This window comes from Periplaneta americana, chromosome 11, assembly GCF_040183065.1.
Source record: "Periplaneta americana isolate PAMFEO1 chromosome 11, P.americana_PAMFEO1_priV1, whole genome shotgun sequence".
Taxonomy (NCBI): Eukaryota; Metazoa; Arthropoda; class Insecta; order Blattodea; family Blattidae; genus Periplaneta; species Periplaneta americana.
In genome coordinates this window covers 108,073,901-108,098,818 of record NC_091127.1, presented here as the reverse complement: position 1 = coordinate 108,098,818, position 24,918 = coordinate 108,073,901, and the positions used below count along the sequence as shown (strand labels likewise).

Here is a 24,918-nt window from a genome sequence, read left to right as displayed (position 1 = left end):
ATAAACATAAACATGAATACCTAGTGGTACCGGATATAGTTCACGGAATCCATAAGAAGGGTAACGTTAGTAATTTGTCTTGTGTATGTGCGAACTTATATATACTGTATATATTTACTTAGTTATTACTTACAGTGAAATAAATCTATTCAAACAGCACCAAGATAATTGCATTTTCAGTAATTTATCATATCACATTATCCTAAACACAAAAATACGTATCTTCATTTAAAAGTTCGCCTGTCACTATTTTCCCATCCATTAGATTTCGGACAAAGATAGCCCATATCTGGTTACATCGATGTAAGTTAACCCAAACTAGATTATCTTGAAGTATTTTATGTTCTTTCTGGGACATCCTGTACAAGAAAAATGTTTATACCACTGAAATTTTCAACAATTTATTTATGCCATAAAAAGAACAGACACAAGATGCTACATAACAGACTTCAAAGAAACAGAACCAGACACATGGATCAACTAAATTAATCAACACTTTAAAAAAATAGTAAATAACAACTATTACTTCAAAGGAAAACACATAATGATATTAAAAATAACTTAGTGCTACTTCACTACGAAGAAACATCTGAACTTCCTAGTTTCTTGTGTCTGTTCAGATATCATTCAGCTCATTGTAATCTATAATATACAATTTCATTAAATTATCGGCGGCTAAATAGCTTGAGCCAGTCAGATGCTATAGATTTATAGAATAATTCAACTTTGCTGATATCTGCACAATGTAATCTACCAATGTTGATGTTAAACTAGAAAATGGATTTCTTTATGCTTTGTTGGGGGAATAGTGTAAATAGACAAAATAAATTTATATTTTCTCTATCTGTATGTTAGTGAGGATCACCTGGTGGAGGCATTTGTGTTGCACTAGCACAAGCTTGTGTCCTTCTGCACTGTATTATTTATGTTCTCACCTGCTTAGAATGGTGGCTACTTCTGTGAGTGTGAACCTGGCTGGACTGGCCAGAACTGCGAATATGACATTAATGAATGTCACTCAAATCCTTGTCGCAATGCTGGCACCTGTGTGGACACAATCAACGGATATCATTGCGAGTGTGCTCCTGGCTTCACAGGTAGGAACCGTGGTAACACCATCACGTGAGAAAGTGAAGAGATTGTGCCGAGAGTGTGTTGAGAAATATTTACATTTATTTGTCTATATTTGCATTCATTATTGATAATATTAATAATTTCATTTTTAACTCATTGTTTAATTATTCTAAGTGAATTGTATAATTATGTGATATTATTAATAATTATTGTTTTGTAATTAGGCCTATGTGTTTTCATTACTACAACATTCATCATGATTTACTTCTGGATGTCTCCAGTCCATTCTAAATTGTTTGGTTTTCCATGCTGTGTTATCTACTTTTAGGGGTTACATAAATACCAATGTCGAAAAAGAAGGCTCCAGCTTCGCAGAATATTGTATATGATAATGATGCATTATCTTTCAAAAAGGACTATGAAACAAGTTTAAAATGAGTTTACGAAGATTATTATCAAGCTTATACAAAATTCGTCCCATCCTTGAATAAGCAGAAAGTTTAATTTTTCAATATTAGATGAATAACTTAGAAGAATGATTCAGTCCATGTACATCCATTTCTCCATTACAGAGGCTCAGATTTTATTTACTGTTTTCCTAATTTATAAATCCTGATCAAGTGCTTTAGATAAAAAAAAAAATCGCCTAATAAGACATATTTTAAATTTTTACCTGACGCTTTGAAATTTTGCCTTTCCTTCCAAGGTCCCAGACAAACATGGATTTTGCTTCTCTCCACCATGAGCTGTGAGAGAGGTATTAGCAAGTTTTATCATTCTGTTGTACATTAAATTAATAAAATTTATTTTAAGTCGGTATGTAATTTTCTTAAATTTAACAACTTAGCTACAGAAATATATTACAGTCATGATTGACTTAAAAATTTTTAATTTGTTGTTTTTAATCGTAGTTAAAATTTAATTTAATTTTATTTTATACGGTATGTGACAGATTTTTAGATTTTGAAAACGATTGACAAAATAAAACACACAATATATTGCAACTTTATCTATTACTAATTATGGATCATATGCAGAGATAAAGAGGTAGACGAAAAAGAGGGAAGATTGGAGAATGTTGGGTTTGTAGTAAAAGATCTGCTGTTGGCCAGAAAACTGTAAATGAATGAACATGTAATTACATTAAAGGACATTTTTTACAATTTATCATATTCATTATTGTCTGCTTATTATGAAGTGCAGTGATTAAATGACATAAGTCTTTAAAAGATTGAGCTTAAGAGTTTTTTTTAAGCAGAGATTTTGATAATGTTATCATAGCATACAATGCTCTCTTGTGTTCAATGAAATAATACTCAAATTTAAATTTGAAGGTCGATCTTGCCACATAGTGCTTCTTAAGTAACTTTTAAGAATTGTAAATTTACTGAAACTTCTTTGCTTGAACCATTGGTTACAGGAAGAGTTAGAAATATCCTTTAGGCTGTGGTAAAGTTTGGATATCCTTCTTCTGTGTTTGTAAATGAGCCTCCAGAGTGTCGTTTTCATAGTGTCATCAATTGTTAAGTTGTGGTGTTTAAAACTTTCCACTTGTTCAAGGAATTTGTCTTTATTTGTGTCGTCTTTGTATTTGTTCTAACTTATGGGCTTCAACCTTAAAATCTTTCACTTCCGTCTTGTGTATTTTATCCCCATTTAGGAAGCTAAACTTGTCATTAATTTCTTATAGTGCCTGGATTACTATTCTAATAAAGCAATTATTCTGAATAGATCCTCCTCTGATAAGTTGAAACTTTCCATCATCATAGCCTTTGTCAAACATCTTCTTTTACCTTTTCAGTTTCTTTTGGAAATTAGCAGGTAAATCATTCTTCTGAGCAATCCTTTTAGCTTCTGCAAAAGCATCGGATAGAGTATAGTCCCTAGTTGATTCCGTGAATATTTCTGACTGACTTATCTACAGTTACCAGTACATCAGTTTGTTGGAGAAACTGGATTACGCGTTCAATTTTCTTTAGAATTCTATACCAGAAACAGTTAATGGTAATAAATTCAAACTCGCGTATTTTTACTATAGTAAGTGTAAAAATGGAATCTATACTAACAAGGAAAAGTAATGAAACCTAGGAATTTTTACCCTATTAATAACATAACCTATATTGTCACTTTACGTTGTGTTGCAGGCAATACATGTAGCATGAACATCGACGAATGTGCGTCAGCACCTTGTCAGAATGGTGGAATATGTATTGATCATGTCCATGGGTACAAGTGTAACTGCACCGAGGACTACATGGGTGATAACTGTGAACATGAATATGATGTTTGCGGCCTATTTCCTTGCAAGAACAATGGCACGTGCATTTCTCCCAATAAGAGGGACTACCAGTGTAGTTGTCCGCAAGGTAAGATTATCAGATTCAGGGGTGGTAAATCCTTGAGAAGTCAGAGGGGCTGTACCTAACTAACATTTTATTATAATCTACGATGCTTGCTTCCTGTTGTAGAATTTAAACTGGATTCATACATTTATACTATAGCCATTTTATTGAATCACTTAAAGCAATTTCCATTATGGAAAAGTATATGTACAGTAGAACAAGAAGTGCAAGCTTTGGGTCAGAATCAAGTGGCCTACACTACCATATTACCATTTATCTTTTACACAATAGCAGTACCTTGCCTGCTAGCAGCAAATGCAGTAGTCAGTGGAGCCAGTTAAATTTGGCCAGCACTGCAATTTTTTGTCTTTCATTGCAATATATTATAATTTTCTTTTTATTCAAATACAAGGTAGTCACCATTCAAGAACTGTGAACACTTTCGATGTGTAACGCAAACATTTATCTTTCCTCTTGGATTTTTTTTAGAACTGTAGACTTATCTTAACCAAAAGTCTGATACATTCCAGTACCGGTAATTTCTTCTTTCAGATTTCGAAAGATGTTTGGATATATATTTTTAATAATATGGGAGATAGACTACACCCCTGCAATGGCGAATTTTCAGGGGGAGGCAAGGGAGGCCATACCTTTCCTAAGAATACAATATGACAGTATTAATTCCAGCTGAATTAAGATCATAGACAAGTTATAGCAAATGACGGACATTTTCCCTTTTATATTAATTTTGCTATTCAATTCGACTAAGATGTAAGTTATGTCAAGCCGAGAAAAACAGATAGTGCTGTAACCTGTACAATCGACATTGAGCAACCTGCAGTGTCTATGCAAGAGCAGGGCAGCGGAGACTTTCCTCCTCGGTAACCATGACAATAGCAGTTCAATTTGAAAACCATGTTGGGTCTGATAAGCTTTGCAATAATATTCAAAATTTATTGAAACAACAGTCAAACTTATCAGTGTACAAATGTGATAGAACACACAGATGCTGTTTTTACATAATAAAAGATGATGATAAACGTTTTCGGTTTAAAGAAATCATCTCCATATCAATTAACAGACCTACAGAGTACATTACAAACAGATAGTGAAGTTTTTATGGAGTGGAACAGATAACATGATAGACAACAAGGGTGCACAAAATGTCATTGGTTAAAAAAAGGTTAAAATAGGATAAAACTTAGAACATTACAATAGTATCTATATATAAAGAAGTAAGGTTACATATTGACAGGAATTAATCATTGAGAACTTATATGAGAGGGAAAAAGTGTGAGAGGACCAAGAGCATCGTATAGTAATGTCATGAGGCATATGTTCGTAAGAATTACAAGTACCAGATACAAATGTGTTTGCAAAATATGTAAGAGTAGCATGATGAGTGCATTTATAAGAATATCAGCTCTGGAGTGTTGGTACGATATAACATTAAAATGTATTGAAATACAGTTGATTACACAGCTTCATGCATTGAAGTGAAGACGAAACGTGCTCAACAAATGTGCCTTGTAGTCTGAAAATAAATACGTAAAATTCTGATTGGGGTAGGTTAATGTCGAAAACTATTTGGAAATTTTGAGAAAGGAAATAAAGCGAAATGGGGATGTTGAGAAAACCACGAAGGTAAAATAGCGTACTTACAGAGCAGATGTGGGGAAGGTTAGAATACAGTGATAGTGAGGTAAGGCTGAGGCTACTGGGAAGCAGGGTTAACGGGAATGCCTGAGTAGGAGATAGGCTTGTGCTAAGGATATAATGTGGGGGCAGGAAAGTGAGAGAGATGAAGTCCGGATTTGAGGTTAGTTCTCGCAATCAAGGGATCGAACGAATCTAACGCGTGACTTTTCAACAGCAAAAACAAGCTCATGGGTGATGAGAGATCAAACGAACCTAACTCGCGATATTTCAATACAAGCGGGGAAACAGGTAAACTTTGTTATTAAGGGATTGAACGGGCCTAGCCCACGACTTCTCAATCGCAGAGGGCCAACAAGCTGGGATGAACGTGAAGAATCGAAGTCAAGAGTGCTACGGAAGTGAATTGCGGAAAGCTGAGGCTAACATAGTGAGGCAAAGTGACTGAGCTCAGAGTCGAAATTTTTGTGCCTCATTTCGTTCCTGTCAAGCTGCTTTTTATAAGCGTTGAGAGGTGACATGCTAAGCATGAGAGGTATATCTACTGTCTCACTTTTTTCGCGTCCCAAGCGATTGTCGTCACATTTGCACAGTAGTAACACCTGCACTCTGTGTTGATAAGTAGAAGAAATCCATGTTTTTTCAAGTACACATCTTTATGATATAATAGTTTTGTTATTTTAGATTCCATATAATGCAGACCATATTAATTTAAAATTAGAGTTTTCTTTATTTTCCTTATTTTTTTACACCTCTGCACTAAAAACTTTCTCCCAGTGGCATTTTCCTGAGCTAAATCTGTTTACTAATGAATACTCTGTACATCTGGATGTACATATGTAAATTCATTTACTTGTGGGAACCTCTCATGGTATGGAGATTATATTTCGATGGGCCAGCCCAAATGGGAAACAAGTCAAAATTTAAAGTTTTACGAAAACTGCAAAGTTTTATGTTGCTGTGAAAAATCCAAGGACTATTGAAATTACTACAAATTCTGTTAATGATGTTTCATATATACTATGTGTACAATCAGTGCCTGCGTTTTTTGCGCGTGTCCTTGAGTACAAAGCCAGTCAGTGAGCATTTGTTGCCAGGGTAGCTGAGAACAGTACCACCCAACACGTCACACCAGCAATCTGCCAGTCACAGTTGTCAGTCTTATTGTCTACTGACTACGTTTCTGGGGTGTGTTCTTGAATACACTGTCCAGTCAGTGACATCTGTTGCCACTTCGGCTGAGAGTGGTACCACCTCCTAAACAGATGTGATGTCAGCAATCTGCCAATCAGTCGTCAGCTTTCTCGTTCACAGACTGTGGCAAAGATAAGATACTCACTCTCAATGTTCCCATTACTTTTTTCACGCGCCAAAAATGCTGGCTTTGGTTATAAGTTCCAGTTAGCGTGATGTTAATTGGATTTTCCACAGCTGCATGAGACTTTAAAATGCAGTTATCTCAAAACTTTAAATTCTGAGTTGTTTTCCTTTTGAACTCGCCTGTCGATTTATGTCATATTGTTTTCTTTCATGTGTATTTGACAGGTTTTGAAGGTCCATATTGTGAGATCAACATTGATGATTGTCAACAAGTAACTTGTCCAGAAAACAAGGTTTGTTTTGATGGAGTGAATGGCTATGAATGTCGTTGCCAACATGGTTACACAGGTGATCATTGTAATATAACGATTGACTACTGTCAGATGTCACCATGTGAGAACAATGGGACCTGTAAAAACAGCTTTGGAAACTACACATGCAGCTGTAGAGCTGGCTTCACAGGTGAGCCACAGTCACACTCTTGTACTTCTCAGGAATAACATAGAACTATATAAAAGTGACTAGGCCTATATAATGACTTATTATGAGGATATACATTGGCGAGCAATACAGTTGCGGCCCTTCCAACAGTTCATAGGTAAATTAAACAAAATATTGTAGCAAAAGTTTTCATTAAGAAATTAGTGAATTATTTTAATTTAAACTTTGCGCCACCCTCCAGTTATGAAAACCTCGAAATCTAAGAAAGTAAAATTGAACATGCATGTTCATTTAGAACTATCAATAGAAACTATTTCTTCTTATTATATATTTTTTAAGAAACCAGTTTTAGATTTATCTTTAAAAACAGTTCTAAAGTGGTTAGATTGGTTTCATCAAAATGAGTTCAGTAACTTAACAGAAACTGTAGTTAGGTCTAATAATGAAATTGAACTGTATGAATACATAGGCCTACTCTAATGACGTTTATGGGGTGTCATCTGTTTTCCCTACACATCTATGATACAGTGTTGTCAAAGAAGGAATAATCAACAAGGAAAACCATTAAGCTGGTTCACTGTTCCAGTCTTCAATATCCAGTGGATCACTCTTCATAATAATGAATGATTTAAACTGTCCTCTTTCAGCATTGCTAAACACTTTTAAGTTCTTTCTCATTATCTTCTGTGTAAATTATTCGCAGCTGTTCTCATGTCAGTTTGCGTTTACAGTCTTTCGAAAAGTTATCACTTTATGCAGTTTGTAATCATCAGTTTGAAACAAACAAGGAAATATCACACCTAAATAAAAACCCATAATGATTTTGGCAATGTTGATTTGCATTGAACACCATAATCAAATGCTTTCAAATAAGATTGTCCAGACTGAGTAAAAATACTTTGGGAATATGAGATGACTGTGAATTTTTACTGTTTCAGGTCGAAACTGTGAACATGATATTGACGAATGTGGCACATCATCGTATCTGTGCAATAAAGGCATATGTATCAACACTCCTGGTACGTATTTGAATAGTAAAAAAAATCTAATACTGATACTAATTGTTAGTAAGGATGATGATGATGATGATGATGATGATGATGATGATGATGATGATGATGATGTCAGAATATGTAATAATAAATTACTTAAATACCATATTTTATGTAATTGGGCCACGAAATGTATAAATTTCTAAAATAGTTGGGTACAATGAAACCTATGTTACTAAAAAGAGACAAGAAAATAGGCCCATGCTATATTTCTGTAAAATATTGTCTAGTCCAGTATTATTAAGACTAGAATTCAGAAGATGATGCACACGACATCGAAATTAGTCAATTAAGATAGAATACCAACATAGTTTAATATTAAAGTAGCGAAGTAGTTGTTTATTTAAATAACTTAACAGTTCTTTAGAGATACATAAGTGTCAAAAGAGTGCAGTTAATCAAGAATGAAGAACAACATCATGATTAGAAGTAGCTAAATTCGGTATCGTTTAATGAATTTAAAAATGGATGCTGCATTACAAACCTATTGTTTCCATCTCCACCTATTTCAGTGAACATGTTACTTGAGAAAACTCTCATGTACAAATCTTAAAATTTTCAAGAGAGGAAAAAAACTAAATGTCTCATATATTGCAAACATATTTTACCCTATTGTTTATATGTATAAGGTAAGGTAAGGTATTGGCACTTTTAGCACACTGTTATGGAAAATTTTGATTTTCTGTTTTGACATTTATTGTTTTCCCCCACCCTCCATCCCCTCTCCCCCTCTAAAAAAAAAGAAACTCTAATACAAGACATTTGGTGTACACTGTAATGTGCTTTAGTAATTAAAATTAAAGTGTCTACAAACATAACATTTAAGCTGAATATAAATAGGTATTGAATTTAAAATATAGATTTTCCATTTATTGGCTATTGGCACAAATGTAATTTATGATTTGAAATACTTGACTTGAGAAGTATGAAGTAAAAAGTACTGGGCAGCCGTTTTAAGTATAACCTAAAACAATTCAATTGCCTCTTGAAGAAATGAATGCTCTGATATTTTGAAACCCATCTTATGTCACTATGTTGTGGAATTTAAAAAAAAACCTTCATATCCTCATCAGTTTGAACTTGTATAAAAAGCATCATGTCTTAAGGAGCTGTGTGATTGAAATGAATAAATAGCTTCTAATGTGTGATTGAAATGAGTAAATAGCTTCTATTGTGTGATGGAAATGAATAAATATCTTCTAACAATCCAATCCAGTGGCCAATAGCGTGAACAATTTTTACTAACATCTACCAACACCAAACTTATGATTCTTCCATGTTTTCGCCATTTAACGATGTTAACAATTGAAATACCTGCGCAGGAAGATGATGTGCTTTATTACATGTCCTTTATCGTATAACTTGAAAAGCACTGAGGGGAAAAAATGTCTTACGTCCTCTTAAATAAAAACCATTAAATTAGTAGTGAATTAACAACAATAATTTATTTTAAATGAAAATAAGAAAAGAAAAAGTAAGTTAAGCTTGTGATGTTATTTAGTTTGCAATAAAATTATTATAATGATAAGTACGAATTTACCAGAGACTTAAGGAATTCCTCTGAAGATGAATTGTTCAGTAATTTTACATAATGATGTTCACACAATTATTTCTTATTTTGTTTTATGTTTTGTCGATTGTTGACTGGTGGGTGTCTTTCCTTATTATGTACAGAATATACGATTTGAACATCTTTAATAAATAATGCCAAACAATATATAGAACAGGTAACCAATGAATATCAAGATGGTTTCTGATTTGGTAGATTAACCATGGACCAAATATTTACAGTGAAGTTATTAGAAAAAGCTAGCATAGAGATTTGTCAAATCTTCATTGATTTTCAATAACCTTATGGTAGCATAAAACGAGAAACACCCTAGAATATAATACAATCCTTTGGAAGAAGGAAATTTACATTTATTTCTGTACTCATCTTTTTTTTTTTTAAATAAATTCCATGAGAAGCTGTATTTTACAAAATCTTATGAAAATCAAAATGGAGTTGAGGGCTTAATGTGGAATGACAAAATGTAATAATATCGTAGTATTTACTTATTTCTTTATATTAAAAATATGTTATACTTAATTTTACAGGAAATTACCAGTGTTTCTGCAGCCCAGGATTTACGGGAGACCATTGCAACTTGGACATAGACGAATGCCTGTCACGACCCTGTCACAACAATGCCACATGTGAGGACAAGATAAACAGTTACAGCTGCGTGTGTACACCAGGATTCACAGGTATGGGTTAAGCATAAATACGCATAGTTATGAATACTGTTATTAAATTGTATTCTGTAACATGTTGATTACAGTTATACCAGTGACAGTTCTCATTATTACGTTTATATTACCAAGTCACCTATTTTTGTAATATACTTGGGTCGTTCAATAATGATTTTGGTGGAGATGCTTAAAGTGAGAGACAGTACAAGTATTACAGGTAATCCTCACCCAACTAGATACAGCGTTCCCATTTCGCAGCAAGTTTGCATATGACTGCAGCAAAGCATTCTTCAGAAGTATTGGGGACTCATTCATGTTGTAGTTACTCGTTGCTGGCGAATCGTAGACCATGTAGGTTCTCCTTCATCTTATTGAAGAATGTATAATCCGATGATGTCAAATCAGGGAAATATTGTGGATACGGCAAAGCTTGGAGTGCAATTGATGCCAAAGTGTCACATGTCTGTGGTTTGGCATTGTGCTATAGAAGCACTTTAGTGGCCATTTGCCTTTGTGTCATTGAATTCTGCATTTCATTGTAGCCAGAATATCACAGTAGATGACATTGTTTATTGTCTGCTGGTTCGGAAGCCAGTGGATCAAGAGTATTTTGGAAACATTCCAAAACCATCATCATCATCGACGCTACAGCCCAGTTTGAGCCTTGGCCTCCCTTAGAACTCTCTTCCATGCATCTCTGTCCCTGGCAACCAACCACCATCCTTTAATTCCCACTTTCTTTAGATCCTCTAACACTCCATCCATCCATCGCAGTCTTGGTCGTCCTACACTCCTTTTTCCTTCAAATTTATTCCCCATAACTTTCTTGGGTATCTCATGATCTGCCATCCTTTGCACATGTCCTGCCCATCTTAATCTTGATATTTTAATGACTGTAACCACATCAGGGGACTTATATAGTTGGTAAAGTTCAAAGTTGTATCTTATTCGCCATTCTCCATTATCACATATTGGGCCATATATCTTCCTTAGAATTTTGGTTACAAAGGATCTCAATCTTGACATATGAGTCTTTGAGAGGGTCCACGTTTCACTGCCATATGTTAATACAGGTTTTACCAGAACATTATAAATATTGTATTTTGTTTCCTTGTAAGAAGTCTTGACTTAAAGTGCCTCAATAATCCAAAATATGCTTTATTAGCATTTTGAATTCTTCTATCAATTTCTTCGCTAATATCATTAGTGTCATTGATTAAGGAGCCCAGATATACAAAACTAGAGACCCTCTGAAATTTATATTGATTAATTTTTAAATGGGTTGTTGTTGTCAAGTCTCTTTTTTGTTTTTTACATCCAACAATCATGTACTTAGTCTTCTGTTCGTTAATTTTCAGCCCCATTTTTTGGGCTGCTGTTTCTAAAGCAGTAAATTTTCTCTTAACATTCTCCTCAGATCGACCAATGATATCTATATCATCAGCATAGGCCAGTATTTGGGATGATTTGTAGAGTATTGTACTTCTAGTTTGTACATCTGCATCCCTCATCACTTTTTCAAGGGCAATATTAAATAAAAGACACGCTAGTGAGTCGCCCTATCTTAGACCCTTAGTTGTTTGAAATAAATCTGATAGTTCAGATTGGATCTTTAAACATTCCAAAACACTATAGTCATTTGCTTCTTCGGTGTAAGACTAGGCCGTGGCTTTTTTTGGAGATGGGCTATCCATGTGTTTCCACTCAATGGATTGTCTTTTCTTCTCTGGTGTCTCAAACAGGAATATAGATTCATTACGAGTTGCCGAAAGAACATTTCAAGGTCTTCATTGTATAGATACAACAATTGTGGACTGGACAAGGAAAATGGTATATTTGCCAAAATGACAAAATGTGGGAAAACACAAAAAAACTGTATACGTCCAATTATTATATAATTTTTTCAACATAAAGTGTCTCAACATCCAATTAAGTTTCCTGCAAACATATTGAGCTGTGAAACAACCCATTACTGACAATATTATGTGGTGTAACTGTTTGTTTTTCTTACTGGCACAGGTCCTTATAAAAACCATGGTACTTAGTGTCCATGAAAACTACCATTGCCAGAAGAGTTCTTAGGAGTCAGCATAGCAAACTTCTCCAGATTTGTAATAGACTGCAGTGCTCGTCCCCTTCTTAGAACCTGACATGTCTTCCACTGTTAAGAATCACTCGTTATTCCTGATAAGGACCAATGTTGAATGATCACAAGCAACTTGAATCCATGATACTTGAGTAATGTGCAATGTTAACATATTTAGAGCCCTATCAGCTTCTGAAGCCACATCCAAGAAATCTTCAGATGTCATTGAAATCACTTTGAATGATTTTTTAATTCTGGCCGACCTTACAATGTCCTGCATCTCATCAGGAACCATGGCTTTACAAACCCTCTCCCTTAGCAGTTGTGTATGGCTTCCCTTGCTGTCACAGTTTCCTATCTTCTACACACTTCTTTGCCTTAGATACTTTTATAGTTAGTGGCCTGTTATTATCCATGATAAATGCTACAAAACCGCTATATTCACTGCAGATCAACAGCGAGTAACCCTCCACAGAACATACACTAGGTGGCACTTATATCGTTCATCAGGACTATACTACAGGACTTATATCGAGTCCCATCTAGAATGCACTCGTTGGACTATATGGAAGGATGTTTGGCACATATATCCATTACTATGACATTGGTGCTGCTACATATATCACACACATTCCATGACAAAAATAAAATTTGATCTCGGTGGCACTTACACCGTTTTCTGTGTCTGCTCCTCAATTCCTGGCACATTGTCACACGTTGTTGTTTCTGCAGGTCAGTGAGCCTGTGTGGTACTCACTGAGCATAAATTTTACACTGTTTCAAATCGTCATGCACTATCATTTGTAGAGTTCCTCTGGCAATACCCGTTTCATGTTGTAGCTAATCGAAGTTAATGCGTCGATGTGTCAGTATCAAGTTGAACACCTGCTGTACTGTGACTGGTGTACGCCTCACTGCTGGTCTATCACTGCTCACTCTTTTCACTACACTTTCATTTCTCATGTTGGAGTTCCTAATCCAGTTAAATACAGAGTTTGCACAGTGCTTGCTCACATACAGCCACTAGTCACATGCTGCTGATTATGTCTGTTTCCAGGAGAACTATGCAGTCCACTTTTGACCATATGCATCACCCTCCATTACACCACGTATACTACACTTGTCCATAGTTGTCTGCACCGCGTGTCACGTTCTTACTCACTACTGTTCTCGTACTGGGGTTAGTCATCAAAGGTCATCATTGGAACACTCATGTTTCTCCAGGAAACTGCTCTGTTCATTGGACCCATGCGATGCAGAACTGGTTTCGGCAGAAGCGGGATATCTCTGCCTCAGAAAATACATTATCTTAACCCTATAGAATACATTTGTACAGAGATCAGAGGTTTTTAAGCAATTTTTATTACTCCACAAATTGGCACCAAAATTACCGGAATGAAATTATTATTGTTGTTGTTGTTGTTGCTGCTGCTGCTGCTGCTGGTGTTGTTGTTGTTGTTGTTGGACTCACGGATGATATGTCAGAGTACTTCACAAAAAATCGTGCCGATAACTCTTGTTATAATCACTTGAAATTTCTCTGCGCAGAGGATAACTTGAGATTCTTGACATTTCTGGCCAGTGTACTGTCCGTCTTCAGCAGGTATCAGAAAACTCTTCAGTCAAATTCTACCAATATTGTTGACTGAATCCGTGAAGTCAGAAATATCATTATTGCACTCCCATCTGGTTTGAAACAGCTGAAGGGTGTTGATCTGACTTCCGGATCTGGTGATGGTTCCGGATCATCAAGACCAAAAAGAAGTAAGGGACGCAGTCTCTTTGTTTGTGATAACAGGGACTTAACCACCATATTCATGGAGGTGAATGAGGGCCTCATAAATTTCTTAAGTGGCCGTTTCTATCCAGATGAAAGGATGATTGACATTGTGAAGCCATTTTGCGACCCGTCCAAGAATGCAGATATAAAGGCTGTATTTAATACCATTGGCAGTGATCTCGATCTATCAGAAATAGACCTTGAGTATCGAGATCTTAAGGGTCTGCCAAATATAGACATTCACCGCGGCAAAACACTTGCAGAAAATTTGAAATATTTTGCCTCTTCAGTGAATTACAAAAATCTAGCAACTCTTTTTGCTCATATCCTTGTGACTAAGCCTCACAGTGCTGATGTGAAGTGGCTCGTGAACTTGAAGGACACGAAACATGCCAGAATGAGTACTGAAACCTTTATTTCTTTGTTCACTATAACATGCCACTTCTGGTTGAATGGAATCCTTGGGAAGCAGTATTGTTCTAGCTCCAGAAATGTAAACGATGTTCCTGCAATCGTCCGAAGCTGTCATCAAGAGTACTTCACTGGCATATACAGCTTTGCTCAGAAACGTCAAGGAGATAGCCCACAGGAGGATAACGCCACAAAAACAAAGAAAAAGACATTCTAAGATGCTGTTGGCTGCTATGTGTTAATTTCTTACATCAATTTTGCATAATTATGCTACAGTTGTTTACATTACTTGTACTTTCCTGTTTATTGTAACTGTATGTAACTTATACAATGAAAATTTCCACGAATACAAGGCTGTTGCTTTCACTTTGTACCTGTTGTTGTCTTTTAACTTTTATTACTGCACAAAATTTGTTTTATTATTGCACATATTGGTTTATTACTGCACAAATTGTGTATGACAGCACACTAAAAAAAACTCTGACAGAGATGAAGACAACTTAATTCTGGTTGCCTACATTTTATAAGAGCTGTGGAGCTATAGTCATGAATAAAATCGATTATCCAACACTAGGGATATTGGAGTAGCCATTTTTCATGTTTTTTATTTATTCATTAAAGACATCAGCTCAAAGAATGTGAGTGACCACAAGGGTCCTGAATACAATAAACATGTACAATATAATGTGATTTGAAACATTAAAGAAAAAACAAAGTTAATTGATGAAGGCAAATATAAGTGGATTAATTGAAATGGAGATGATGATGTAATATTTGAAGAGAATCCTTGATAATATTTATAAGAGTAGACATTACATAATCAAAAGGAATGTGAATTCCTTACGATAATTCCAAGTGAATTTTGTAATAGAACCTCTACTGCCAAACAGCAAACCAATGACAGACCATTGTTTAAGAGGGACGTTGTACTTTTGAGAAAGATAAGGCAGACAAGGTTCATATATAGACTTCTTCTCAATAATTACTTCGGTGGCCTGATTCAGGTTCCTTTCGAAACAGATAGAAGGGTCAAGAACAAGAGCCTGTTTTAAGCATCCATTAACAGCAATAATGTCTGCCTGTCTAAGAGAACCATCTGATGATACACAATGTACTTTCTCATGAATCTTCCAATTTAAAGTTTTTAACGACGTCGCCAAAGCATGTTGTACACGATGATGTCTACCATTAATCAGCAGCTCGCCTTTAGGGCATTGTCAACGTGTTTCAAGCTCACTACAGTCTGGATGACGGCAGCGAGTTGTGCTTAGAGTTCTGCGCAGTATTGCGCAAACCTCCGAAATATTGCTTGACATTTTTAAAGCATTTGTCCATTCTGAGGAAGATAGGCCCTTTCGATTGTTTACCCATGAGTTAGCCTTGGGGAGATCACTATAAACAATAACCCCTTTACCACGCAAGGTATGGTTTGTCCAAGTTTGGAATGCTTCATTTCATTACATTCTATTCTATTTTCAGCAGAGACCAATTTGTGTGTCAGAGGTAACAGTTATATTTTTAAGATTAGGGCAATCATTTCTGTTTTAAAACTGTAGGCTTTAGACATCCACTTGTAATAATTATAAGTTCCTGATGAATGATGATGCACAGAACGAAAGAAAGCTTTTAAAAAGAAGCAGATACTGGGAAAGATTGGGAACCTTGGTAGTTGTGTTCCTTTGCTCCATTAGCATTGATTTAAACTACTTGGCTAGAGAGAATGCTCCTTCAGTTCATAGATAATTTATTACAGATCTGTTCAACAATAAAGATATCTAGAATTTTATTTTTTTTATTTATAGTCAGTGTTGAGCTTATTGCATTTAATTTAGGCTTATACGAACTTTGGCTAGGATATCTCAGTAAGTTACAGTTAGTCATTGTGAGTTTATAGTGTCCTGAGGAGACTATTGATGATGTCACACATCTTCGGAAAGTCAATAAAAACTTTGATTTTCAATGTTGGCCCTTTTTTTTTAAGTGGATGTACACATTTTGTTGATTCATTCACACATTTGGGGTCAGCCGCAGCTTATAAAGCAGGATGCCAATGGAGGAATGCCCTCATCCTGCAGCTCAATGTCTCAGATCCAGTGGCAAGCTGTAATATTACTGTGACCAGTGGATAATGGTGTAATATTTTATTCTTATTTGTTACCATGACCGGACAAAACCTTTAAACTGTATCTTTTTAAAATTCAATTTTGTTTTGCATTATGATTTGTTTTCTCTAATTGATGCTCTATTTTTCAGGACAAGACTGTGAGACTGACATAAATGAGTGCGCATCTATTCCATGCCAGCATGGAGGAACTTGCATTGACGACATTGCCACCTTCAAGTGCATGTGTCCTCCAGGATGGACAGGAGCATTCTGTGACATTGATATTGATGACTGTGAGGTATATACCCGAAGTGAAATCTGTTTTAAAGAAACTGTGTGATAATTAATTCATTTTGTTACAAAAATACATTTTGCACTGCTTGTGAAACTGCAAAATATACTAAATGATAACACCAAATGTTACATAATTCAAAGTTTACACTAGTTTTTAATGGTTCTTCTATTTAATAAAAGAACAATTTCTACTATTTCATCATATTAAGTAGAGCAAGTATTGTAATGCTGTAAAGAATTAATTTAGAGATTTTCACGAAATTAACATTTTTTAACATCCAATGCTGTAGTTAGGGTTGCCACCTTTCAAGGAATTTTGGGCTGGACAATTCCCTCATCCACAGGGACCAAGGGACAAACCGATTTTTGGTAATTAAGTCTACTTTAGATCATCTCACAAGTGAAAAAATGTTAATGTAAAATTCAATATTTCCCATCTAAATATGTAAAATTGTGTGTATTACTTGCACAAAGCTCTTTGTATTTTATGTTTGTGTCTATGTAATCTCCGAAAGCATTGATACATTTCTTTTTATGTGCTATACGAATAATGCAGCATAATTACTTCGTGCTTTCATCACCTCATGTAATGTCTGACAAAACTGAGCGAAAAAATCTCGTTATATTAATCTCTTCTGTTATTTGCATTTTAAATGCAAAACTATTGTTTTTGGACACAATATACTGATAATTGCAGGAGTGAATTTACTAGGCATACTGACACAGTATACTGGTAATTATAGGAATGAATTTACTGTTCATTATAGTAAATTATCAGTTCTAACTCAGCATGTGAATTTTTCTCTATTCTTATATCTTTTCTCGAAGACAAGAGTTCATACATAATGTATTGCTAAAGCGTCGTAAAATAAAGCTATTAAAGAAAAAATCCTCAGTCATTTTTGTACGACCCCCTTCTACGGCCAAATCATAGGTATTATCATGTTTGTTTTTATAGTGGTGCTCCACATTATATTGACCACAAAAGTACCACATATTAGGAAACTCGATTATTCATCTACTTGAAGAAAGAAGTGTTTTTCTTTCCAATCTATCTCCTTCCTAAGGGAACCTGCATGTCTTCTCTCCAATCTGCATTTTTCGAATCCATATTATTAGAGCAAACAGAGTTTCCAAAATACCAATGGTTCTATGCCTGTTTTCGTAGCAGACATCCACTCTCTTTCTACCAGGCTATAATTTAAAATAGTTATTTGCATATTTTCTAATATATATAAAATAACAAAAGCAAATCTATTTCATTTATTCAGTTATTGGAAATATAATTAAAGTAACATATAGGCCTAGGTCTATTTATATGCAATATAAAGCAATGATAATAATGTTCAGCAAGTCTGACAACTTATGTTAGCTATTATAAAAGCCGGTATACTGTAATCTTGTCTTGCTGGCATTGTTTACATGCCAGTGATTTTTAATCTCTATTTTCTAAATCTGTATGTCCAGATATTTTACATCTCATATCACAGAGACACATGTAGTGTAATCTCATGGAATTTTTTGTAGTCAAGAGAAGTGGTCTTTATATGTTAAGTATACCGTAACCTCTGAATTAAACTATTCTTATTATTTTATTTATTTTGGTACATGCAAGGGCACATATTCTTCGGGTATAATGCTAATAGGCTTATTAAATAAATGTATAGAATAATCCTTGTACATATGGTTAAACTGAGAATTGTACCTGAGAAGCATTTATTTGAAAATATAAATGAAAGTCACTCCACTGAATAAAACACGACTTATGCTTCAGTCCACCACTGTACTTATCCTCGTGCACCCATTCACTTGCTTTCTGCACATATGCCGGTTAGGGGTAGCTCCCTTGGACAGGCCTGCTGTAACAAATAGCTCCAAGTTTGATGGCAGGATTAGAGGGCTTGGTGAGAGGATAGCTATCTCTTGCACAAAGGATTCAGTGACAGGTCAAGTACTGTGACAGATAGTCCCCAGGTTAGTGACATTTAGGCCGTGTTCAGTAATAGAGTTGGAGACTTTGATGTACCTCTAAAAATATTTAAAAAAATGCGCATAATTCATTTCTGTTCACTTACTCTCATTCCTTCCAGTTAAGTTATCCACGAAGCACTATCCAGTTTGTCCACAATTGCAAAGTGGCTGCCATGGTTTGCTGCAGTGTTACAGCATAATTATTGCATAAGTACCTGTGTTCTATAGTCACTCCTCAAGTATAATGTTAGCTAATGCTGAGTTCTTGACAATAAAACCATCAACTCTCTTGTTCTCCAATATTTTTCATACACAGTGGGTTTAGAGAAAAGGGCTGGACATCGCTGAAGATGATTCTGATCCATTTCTTCCTAAAGACTGAACAGTGGACAAAGTGGTGAAGAAATAATTCCAATTTTGTTCAAGTGTTTTGACAAACAGTCATGTCCAGTGAGTAATCGAAAGGATGCAACTGTACTTTTCCTTGGATACTCAGGAATTGCCCGTATTTTGTTATACACTGAGACACTCTCATCTTTTATTATTTGAAATTTCATGGAAATGATATGATATTACAGTATATCTTGATATTTTGAGCTGATTAATCTTTCAACTGTTAAAAATGATAAAGTTGACATGGAATTTTGTAAGATTTTTACTTTAAACTATAAAAAAAAAAAAAAAAAAAAAAATAACATTTCAATGGATACACTAGTCATTGTGGTATGCTTGGAAACGAGAAAGTCGATAATATTGCAAAACAGGCAACATATTTGCAACCAAGGCCCTTTCAAGTGATATCTCTATCCAGTGCTTTTGCTTCAGTAAAGTCTCATTTTATAAGTCTATGGATCAACAATTGGCTCTCTTCTGACAAAGGGAAAATTTTACAGTCTGTACAAAAGAAACCAAATGACCTGGAAATATACAAAAACTTGCCCAGACATGTTCAAACATTTTTAACAAGAGCCAGAACAGGTCACATTGTCACACAATTGTACCTACACTGATTTTACATTTCTGATAATCCTACTTGTCTGTGGTGTAATAATCATGATGAAGATTTGGAACACATTCTTCTATACTGTCCATCCATCAACCACAAAAGAAGTAAATTAAAATCATCAGTACCAGCTGCAGAAGACACAGCCTTGCAGTATATATTGACTACACCCCAACTCTGGCTACTAGCAACAGGCATCTATAATGAACACCGATCAAAATACTACTCATTTCTCGTGGAAAACAAAAACTGAATAGACTACAGTGGACTATAGTGGTCTTTATGTTGTCAGTAAACAACTGGATACATTAAGAAGATTGATTGATTGATTGATTTCTTTCTTAGACAGTTAGCAGCTTCATTACCAGATAATCCACAGAGTGTCGGTACCTATTGAAAACCACCCTTTCATTAAGCTTCATCAGATGGTATATTATTTTACTTTTAGGTGACTATAATGCGCAAGTATATGTCATATCTATGATATCGATTTTTTATTGCAGGGAAATGTGTCAAATGAAACAATATAAACCATCCCAGAAAGTTTTAATCATAGTAATAATAATCACCTTAAAAATTAAATAAAATTGAGAACTTCTTCAGATAGACGTAGTAAGAAGTGACATAGGTACAAGTTAATTTACGATACATATGAGGAGACTAACAGAAAGACAGAAAAGAGGGAAGATTGGGGAATGCTGGGTTTGCAGTGAAAACTATCCTTGGGAAAAAAGAAATATGACTGAGTGAATTGCTGGGTCTATATGTTGGTTAGCTGACAAGGTTTTCAAACCCTATGTTTCCCATCAGCAAGCTTGTGGATAAGAGAGTTACAGCAAGAGATGTAAGTGTGACAGCTCAGGTGTCTATGAACTCTCCAAGAAAGACATTTCTCATTACTGTGTGTTTGATTGCAGAGCAGATACATAACTCGGCAATGGAGTTATAACTTTGCAGTAAAAAGGATGTTGTTATGGTTAATTTGATAAGCCTTTACTGGAAATAACAATTATTTTGATTTTCATAATGACATTTATCATTTATTGATGATACTATTAAATTTCTTTTTTCAGTCCTCGCCTTGTCAGAACAATGGTTTGTGTGAAGACGGGGAGAACAAATACACATGCAACTGCACAGACACTGGCTACGAAGGCATGCATTGCGAAAACAACATTGATGATTGTCTATCTGCCCCTTGCATGAATGGGGCGCTCTGTTATGATCTGGTCAAGGACTACAATTGCAGTTGTCACAAAGGCTATAATGGTAAGTAATATTTTTGAAACACTGCAAGTTCGTAATAAATCAATAACTGTTTAGGTATTTTCTGTACTCAATAATTGCATACCATTCATTATTTATTTTACATTAGTATATATATATATATATATATATATATAAGGTTATAAACATTTTTTGTTCCAAGCAGTGTTTTGAATTCTATATGTAAATTTGCACAAATCACACTTCTATTTTATTGCATCGATAAAGAAACCACTTCTCGGTTACTTTTATGTCAGCCTATCACATTCATTTACAGTTCGCATCACCATTTTTGGCATGTGAAATAAGTAATGGGAACGTTAAGTGTGAGTGTCAGTCTGACAACTGTGTTTGACAGATGGCTGATGTAACGTGTATAGAAAGTGGTACCATTCTCAGCTGCACTAGCAGCATGCTTACAAAGGGGCACTATATATCTACAACACATGCCAAGAACGCTGGCGCCAGCTGTAATGTTTGAATTAAATCATTTTTATTTCTTAGTATCATTCATAAGTAACCTTGATGTTTGTTGTTCTTGGTCTTATGGCTATTATACTTAAAATTAGATCCTAGGTTTGCAAATTTAATCCAATGATGATAGATTTTTAAGAAGTAACAGAAATTCTTAACCTGGCTTTCTTTGGGAAGCAGTGCAATGCTAGGGCCCTCTTTCATGGAATTGTGTTAAGAGTTACAGCATTGAGACGAGTTAATATACGTCCTCATTTCAAATTTTTGTTGCTTGTTAGTGATGTCAAATGCTCAAACTATTTGGCAGTGAAGCCATCTGGAATCTTGCAACCCTGTATTGCTGAACAATGTTAGTAGTCTTGTTTCATCATGAGCTGTGTTATTTATTTGGTAACATGCATGGATTGCAGAATTATGCAATGTGAACAACATTACTCACCATTACTCTCATTTTTAAGTGTCATCATCATCATCATCATCATCATCATCATCATCATCATCATCATCATCTTTCATGCATTAGATATTTTATTAGAAGCAATCAATAGGGGAGCAAGGGGATACATTGGACAGTTTATCTTATTAAATTTTTGTGCACTAAGCTTATTAATTAAAAAGATTCTTTCCACCTGGTTTTGATTTGTTGGACATCTGGCTGTCATTAAAAATTTAAATCATTTTCATATCAGTAAAACTGAAATCATCATTTGAATATATTTGAAGAAATACACTTTGTCCAGAGTATCCCCAGATATGGGGATACATTGGACAGAAATAAAAATATTTTGTGTACAGAAAAAATGATCATACATGGTCTCTAAATTTCAAATACAATAATACTAACAAACTACAACTAAATTCACATATGTACAATCAATACAATACATTATTGGATACAAAATGGCATGAAATCAAAGTCAAAATAGGTAATATTTTCAAAACGCTTTTTGTTGTCTTTGATAAGTTAAGGTAACTTCAGCACAGTCTCCTCGTATGACAGAAATGATACTGGCTCATCAGTTTCAATGAACCAATTAGAAGCGATCTGATGTTTGAAAAATGTCACATGATATCCATCCACGGCTCGATTAACAATTTGGGCTACATAATTTCTTGAAGTGTTTTTGCCACTAACTCTGACAATTACAAAATCGCCAGAATGTAGGGAGTAAATGGGTTCAACTTCATTTTCATGTGAGTCTTGATCTGAGTCAGAGGTATTCTCACCAACTTCCTCTAAAGATGATGAAGACCTCTGACAAACTCTCCTCTTCTCTGCATGTTTTCCCATTGAGTTTTTACACTTCCGTTCTGCAATCTAATTTTTTTCTGGAGAATCTGTTGCTATCATACAACGACCCCTTTTTCGCCCACGACAGGACAATTTGCGAGGTGGTGCTTTTGGAAAGGGCCTTACTTCTTCAGGACTGACATATGCATTTTCGGTTGTTGAAGATGTTGGAGTTTCTAATGTTCTAGAGCTGACAACTGAAGTAATTATAGCATCTTCTACTTTAGATCCTGCTTGTTCTTCTGCAATTGATCCTGGAGAACTTTGATGGTTCAAAAGCACTGGAGGTGGGCGATCTGATACTACAGACGACAAGAGATGTTCATCGGAGAATATATTTTGGTCAAATGGAGAAATTCCACAAGATTTAAATCCCGATTTAATGTTTTCTGGGATTGCTGCTCTGTCCCATGCAGTTGCACTCATTCGTGGTAATTCAAAGATTGTCACACTTTCATTTGGATGACTAAGGTGCCAGGTGTTAACTGCTTCATTGAAGAATTTCTTGAAAGGACCAAACACGCAGCGATCCAGGGGCTGGAGCTTATTGGATGTGTGTGGTGGGAGGGTCAAGATGGTAATGCCATTTCCCTTGCAATAATCTAGGCCTTCTACACTCAGGTGGGACTCATGATTATCCATGATCAGCAACCCGGATTTCCATTTGAACAACGTACATTTTCTTTAAAAATATCAAAACATTCAAGAAATCTTCCGCTGTCATCCAATCTGACTTGTGGACAAGACTCAAAGCCCCTGTAGGTGCACCAGCCATCATGCGTTCTTTGTCAAAGCGAACGCGGGGGAATATCCACACAGGAGGTAAGGCATTCCCATTTGCGCAAATGATACCAACTTGTGTCATAAGTTCACCCCGCTCCCTGGAAGTCACTTGTCCTACCTGTTTTTCACCTTTTTTTGCGATTACTTTTACCACAGGTGGTACAGTGTTCAAGCCAGTCTCGTCTAAATTGAAAATCTGATGCGGCATGAATTTATGTCTCTGCAGCACAATGTCCAACTTATCAAAGAACTGGCCCACTGTTATTCTATTGAATGCCTGCATTCTGGCTAGACTTGTAGCTTCTGGTGTTCTGATTGAGAGTGCTGGGTGTCTTTTCAAAAATGCTGAGAACCAATCCAAACCAGCCTCCTTATTTGCTTCCCAAGATGCAGGTATTGTCATCAGTTCATTCTTTTTAGCATATTCGAAAGCCAATTGTCTTGTTTGTTTTGGTGTCAGCCCATAAAACATAGCTGAACATGACAACAAATAATCAGCAAGAGCTTCTTCCATGTGACCTGGAATTACTTGACGATTCTTAAAATTGGACTTGAAATTCATTGAATCAAACCCAACCTCCCTTGATTTCTTCACATACATCGCCAAGCGGGATTTTTTGACACCATGCTGTTCTGCAGAAGCTCGCAGAGATATATTATTATGTAATACATCATCAACTTCTGCTTTAATATCCGCCTCAGAAAACTCACGATCTGTTTTTCTTGTGTAGACTCGAGGCATCTGTAGACAAATATAGTAAATAGTTCATTGATCTAATGTAGACATATTTAAAAAATATAAAAAAGAATATTAATTTAAGGGGATACATTAGACATCACTGTCCAATATATCCCCATGTTCTGGTTTGGTACTTTTTTCCTTTTCTTTCACAAAGGATTTCAACCTCACTAAAGTATTATACATGAAATGAATTCTCATAATATCCACAAATATACAACGTTATAACTTGCACTATGATTTGAAAAGAAACTATTTAATAGAGAATAGCACTTACCACAAGATTTACATCAAAACTACGAAAAACTGGAAAATGCTGCTGTTCGAAAATCTTCTTTGTACTTCTGGTCAAAAACACTGTACTTTCATAAGATATGAATAAATGAATATCTCTGGCCATTGATGCCAACATGGAAGGTCATATAGAGGGAAATTTGCATATGTCCACTGTATCCCCTCTCTCCCCTACAGCCCTGAAACAGCTTTTTCATCACATACATAATTTTAACAAAGTGGCTATACTTGGTGATTGTAAATTTGGACTCCAAGCACTAACATCAAGTCCTCCAGAGTAAGAGAAATTCTATCTGCTCTGAAAA

General features: G+C 35.3%; 1 protein-coding gene across 5 annotated transcripts in view; it reads left to right on the top strand.

The window, feature by feature from the left end:
• The window catches only part of crb (cell polarity complex component crumbs), a 390,522-nt gene that overhangs the window by 288,282 nt on the left and 77,322 nt on the right, over positions 1–24,918 (top strand). For 4 of the 5 annotated variants that reach the window (XM_069839830.1, XM_069839829.1, XM_069839828.1 and 1 more), the window contains 7 exons: positions 944–1,097; positions 3,219–3,440; positions 6,618–6,854; positions 7,772–7,852; positions 9,983–10,132; positions 16,648–16,796; positions 20,840–21,035. In XM_069839830.1, the coding sequence (XP_069695931.1) occupies positions 944–1,097; positions 3,219–3,440; positions 6,618–6,854; positions 7,772–7,852; positions 9,983–10,132; positions 16,648–16,796; positions 20,840–21,035 (1,189 nt within the window). The remainder of the gene's footprint in view (positions 1–943; positions 1,098–3,218; positions 3,441–6,617; positions 6,855–7,771; positions 7,853–9,982; positions 10,133–16,647; positions 16,797–20,839; positions 21,036–24,918) is intronic. The other variant, XM_069839831.1, reaches the window with a different exon arrangement.